The 5,323-nt window shown below is 35.2% G+C and overlaps 1 protein-coding gene across 2 annotated transcripts; it reads left to right on the forward strand.

The window, feature by feature from the left end:
* Positions 1-232: 232 nt before the first annotated feature.
* On the forward strand, positions 233-5,323 carry LOC108219741 (serine/threonine-protein phosphatase PP-X isozyme 2). 2 transcript variants are annotated; one of them, XM_017393245.2, is made up of 8 exons: positions 233-506; positions 905-1,057; positions 2,245-2,307; positions 2,384-2,469; positions 3,314-3,389; positions 3,462-3,730; positions 3,817-3,895; positions 4,953-5,323. In XM_017393245.2, exons 1-8 carry the CDS (start codon positions 363-365, stop codon positions 5,001-5,003), a joined length of 921 nt encoding a protein of 306 aa, XP_017248734.1. In that variant the 5' UTR covers positions 233-362; the 3' UTR covers positions 5,004-5,323. The 2 variants fall into 2 exon arrangements, 1 of the variants encoding a protein (XP_017248734.1); XR_010292323.1 differs by having other exon boundaries at positions 257-506; positions 3,462-3,576.

Consider the following 5,323-nt stretch of genomic DNA (forward strand, 5'->3'; position numbering starts at 1 on the left):
TTAGCTGAATCCACTTGATTATGCATCCCGTTGTTTGCATAATATAATATATTTTTGTGAAAATAGGAAAATTGTATTTGATCGCATTCAATTGAACAATATATTTGCAAATATGTTTTAAAAAATGTAAAATTGCAATAGAAATTAAAAATGATAATTTTGAAAAATACCCAAAAATTGTTAATTAAAAGAATTTTTTAATTTTAATAAACAAAGAATAGAAAATAGAGTGAAGTTGGGGGTTGGTGGAAGGCAAGTCCGTATGAGTAAAAAGAATGGAGACGAGGTCCGTAAAAGTAGAGTAGACACAAGTGAGTGGTCTGAGTTTGGCGGATTGATTTGAGACACAAGTGAAATCCCCGATGTGTTCAGAGCTAGACAAGCAAATAGAGCAGCTCAAGAAATGCGAGGCCTTGAAAGAGTCTCAAGTGAAGTCTCTTTGTCTCAAAGCCATGGAGATTCTCGTTGAGGAAAGCAATGTTCAACGTGTCGATGCCCCCGTCACTGTCTGTAACTTTCCCAAACTCTTTATTTATTACTCTGCTATACTTATCTTCTTTCTCTGCTTCCAACACAATTAGATTGGATTGCTATTTTATAACTTGTTTGTTGGCTTGAAAACATAAGTGAGATTTCTGTAATTGTAAATGAGCTCCAGGTGATCTTCATGATGTGGGTTCATTGTTTAATTAAGGGGTTATGATCTAGTTTTATGTGCTATTCAATCCACCATACTATAACTTCCCCCACTATCGTAATTAATCTTTTTCTTCTGATGCTCCCAATATCCTAATTAGATGATATAGGTGGTATCTGGAAGAATTTGTTTGTGATTGATATTACATACGGGTGTTAATGTTTCTTTTAAATGATTTGCTTCTGTGCCTTTGTTTCTTTTGTACAGATATGTGGCGACATCCATGGCCAGTTTTATGACCTCAAAGAGCTTTTTAAAGTGGGGGGTGATTGTCCAAAAACCAATTACTTGTTTCTTGGAGATTTTGTTGACAGAGGATTTTATTCAGTGGAAACATTTTTACTTCTACTTGCCCTTAAGGTATATTAATGTTCACCATTGCTACTCCCTTGTACAGTTCCTCGGGGATGGTGCATATGTATTGTTCCTTGATAGTGCTCATAGAACGTTACGACCAGACCTTGATCTTTACAGGGGTAGAATTTTCCGTAGTTTCCACTAGTAACATTTTTCTCGCAAGTACCGACTATATATATATGCAAGTGATTAAATATAAACCATATTAAACTAAAACTAAAAACGATCACTAATTACTTCAATGCAACCACTAAATCTTTACCTCTATTTTACACCCCCATCACAGCCCCACTTCCACAAGCACCCCCTGCCCCACTGCCACCACCCTGTTTCAATTCCATCCCCCGCTCGTCCTTCTCCCCACCCCAACCTTCCTCATCACTCCCTTCCCCTTTCACCTTCGTCGTTGACCTTTCTATTACTCTATAGCGACCTTCATCTCTCTTACCCACTTCTACGGCGAGCTCATTGCTCTTCTTCTTTTCTTGATATATACTTCTCTCGACCTATACAATTTTTGAATAAATCTATGCATTTCTTTCTATAATTCTAAAAAAATCAATTAATTCAAATCGGCTAAATTTGGTGGTGACTAAAATCAATAATGCTGGTAGTGATTGGACATTTGTATATATGTATAAAACTCTTATAAATTATAATCAGTTGTGTTTTTTTTTCCTAATGGAGTAGGAACCTATATAGTATATATGTTTGGCAACCATTGTTATGGAAAAGACCTCTTTTTAGAGTCTCGTAGCCTTCCATAACAAATAATTGAATGCACATAAAATGTGATTCTAATGTAGAATACTACTTGTGTGCGTGTATAAATAGTTTGAACAAAAAAGTTGATTTCGAATAGAACAATGTTGAATATTGCATAATTTATAATGATTCTTGGAAGAAGAAAAAAAATGATATATTTGTGTATATATAAGATGCGTCCAATACGACAATGTTAAATTCGAAAAGACAACTAAAATGCATACTAAGCTGCAGAATCCATATATATATATTTGTAGCTTCCTGGCCAAAGCTTGCAAGTATCAAGAAATTAAGCACTAAAATGGATGTTGCAAAGTCTTACTTAGGGTGAAAGGAACTGTATTGCATTTGTCTCTCCGATTTTAGTATAATAATGCAGTGTGCGTTTCTTCTTGTTATCTGACTGAAATATTGTGTACAAACAGGTCAGGTATCCAGATCGAATAACACTCATTAGGGGAAATCATGAAAGCCGACAGATCACTCAGGTCTGGTTTGTACTTTGAATTAGTTGGTTAGGTTTATTATTCTTGTTTGCAAGACCTTATCCTCTGTTCTGCACAGGTGTATGGATTCTATGATGAGTGTCTACGGAAGTATGGCTCAGTCAATGTTTGGAGATATTGCACAGATATATTCGACTACTTAAGGTTTGGTTACTTCCTATAAGAAGACATTAGTGTTTGTCAGTTTTTCGGTCTAGTTCAAAGTTAAATACTCAACTGGTGTAAACAAATATAGAAATCATGAATAAAATATCTTCTATGATGTCCATTATTTCTTGGTAAACCTCTCATAAGTACTTTTTGAAATATATATCCATAAATGATTGCAAAAGGGTCTAGTTTCTATGCTGCAAGGATTACGGTATAGTCTAGTGACATGGTCTATCAGACTATCTCTCTCCCGCGAGAGATCATGGATTTGTAACCTTATGTGGTATGCCTGATTTTTCTTTGTGGAAACAGTCTCTCCACTCCTAAGTGGAGGAAAGGATTCGTACATTTTACCCTTCCCAGACCTTCCTCTACTTGCGGGATAGCACTGGATAAGTTCCTTTCCTTTACTAGTTATGTTCATACTTTTTTGTGTTCCTAAAAAATTGCATCCGTGCTTAAAATTCTCAGGCAGAACCTTTTTATTTTCCCATTTAATCGGCAGTCATTTGATAATCATATGCATATCTACAGATATGATTGACATCCTTGTGTTCTCTATCAACTCTTTTGGACCAACTTATATAGTGCCTTTCGCTTTCTGTATATCTTGGAGTCCATAGGTGTCATACTTCTACACATTTTTTCTTTTTGCATTTTATGGTCTTTTAATGAATAATATTTATATAGAACTGCTTGTGGTGTGAAACACAAAAAAGATGGGGTTTAGAAAATAGTTGTGGTTAGAGGGTATCCACAATATGTACACCAGTAACTTATATTAGATAGTCTTTTTATGAATTTCAAATTCTGATGTTGTTTCCTCTGTAATCTATAGTTTGTCTGCTCTGATTGAAAACAAGATTTTTTCTGTTCATGGCGGTCTATCTCCTACAATTTCAACATTAGATCAGGTTTGGGAGTTTATAATGCACTCTTTGGTGTAGGCTCCTAATCAAACAGATTTAACATGAGTCACATTGCAGATACGGACAATTGATAGAAAGCAAGAAGTGCCCCATGATGGTGGTATGTGTGACTTACTATGGTCGGATCCAGAAGATATCGTAGATGGATGGGGCTTGAGTCCCCGTGGTGCAGGTTTCCTCTTTGGTGGCAGTGTAGTTGCTCCTTTTAATCATACTAATAACATTGATTATATATGCCGGGCCCATCAATTAGTAATGGAAGGTTATAAATGGATGTTCAATAACCAAATAGTTACGGTCTGGTCAGCTCCCAATTACTGTTACAGGCAAATTTTGTTACTCTAAAGAGTTTCCTTTCCCCCATTATGTATAGGAGCCTAGTTGTTTCTTAATTCTTAAATGTGCTATGCAGATGTGGCAATGTAGCAGCAATTCTTGAACTGGATGAGAATCTTAACAAACAGTTCCGTGTGTTTGAAGCAGCTCCGCAGGTTTGTGAACAAAATTCTGGTCTTAATTCATGATGTAAGCCTGATGCATGGTATGAGATATATAGTACTTAATGAAATAATGTTCTCAGAAAAAAAAAAGTATATTCATCCACTAGGACCATAGTGTCAATGGTTCTGCTCGCTGATGCTAAGTTCTGAACTATTGCTTGCAGCATAAAGTGGGATTAATGCCTGTTTTGTTAATTGTAAAAGTATATGTGATGCAGAAAGTAGACTAAACAAGAATACTTGTTCTTTCTGCATAATAATATGAAATAAAGGATATATCTTAATATAGGCAGCACACGAATGAATTGGCTAAGATTTGCCAAAATTCAAACTCTGTCCTATTACTGAAAAATAGGAGCTAACAGACTAATAAACAAAAATTCAAAAATAATTCAAATAACTTTGAATTATTCTCAACATTCCCTCATAATTTAAAGTTCTTAAATTTGTTTGAAAATGATGTACTTCCCATCATCACCATTTTTGTTGAAGTACTTCTCTTCACAAATTAGGAGCACTTCTCTCCACTAATTTCTTCTAGATGACTTCTCCCCAATTCTATATATTGATGCACTTCTCACCAATCTTACTAAACTTAGGATAGTTTTCTTTCTAAATTTGGAGAACTCCTCTCCACAATTCTTAAAAAAACAAAATTTTCTTTAATAGCCACTTGTGTCATGCTTTCTTGCTCATTAATGTATGCATCAATTTGTTGCCTCTAACTTTCATATGCATTTTTGTACCTATTCCGTATTCTGTCTCTGCCTCTTGATTACCATCCTGGAAGCTTCGGTGTTACCAGCACCATTGGAATCGGCTTTATTTTTTTCTTTTTTGCACAAGGCAGACCACTAGTAAAGCCCAGTTTCTTAAAACAAACCTCAGCTCTGATGCCATGAGCCTTTAGTATAACAAAATGAATTGATTTCTCTGGGACCACTCACTAGAGGCTGTTTATATACAAGTGTTATGCATTCTCTTTTTGTTTCAATAATCTAATATTCACAATTTGGGTATATCTGATATACCATGGCAAAAATTGCAGGAATCAAGAGGGCCTCCTGCCAGAAAGCCGCCACCAGATTATTTTCTATGATTGGATTCATGAAGTTTGTACCTTCACATACCTATGTGTTTGAAGTACTGAATTGAGAGACTGGTGGACTTGTTACCCTCTGAGCAGTTGATAGATTTGTGGAGTAGTTTTTCTTTCTTTCTTTCTTTTTTTTTTTTTTGTATTTTCAAATTTCCAAGTTAGTGTGTTTGTTGTAATTTATGCGTGCCTGTGGATGTTACTGACAAAGCAAATGTTTATGTGGGTTGATGAATTCTGAGAGAGAGATCATACAAGAAGAAAACTTGAGTGAGAAAAGTAAGCAAACATTGCTTTTTATACAAACAACGATTACATTTCAA

Source organism: Daucus carota, chromosome 5 (genome assembly GCF_001625215.2).
Source record: "Daucus carota subsp. sativus chromosome 5, DH1 v3.0, whole genome shotgun sequence".
Taxonomy (NCBI): domain Eukaryota; kingdom Viridiplantae; phylum Streptophyta; class Magnoliopsida; order Apiales; family Apiaceae; genus Daucus; species Daucus carota.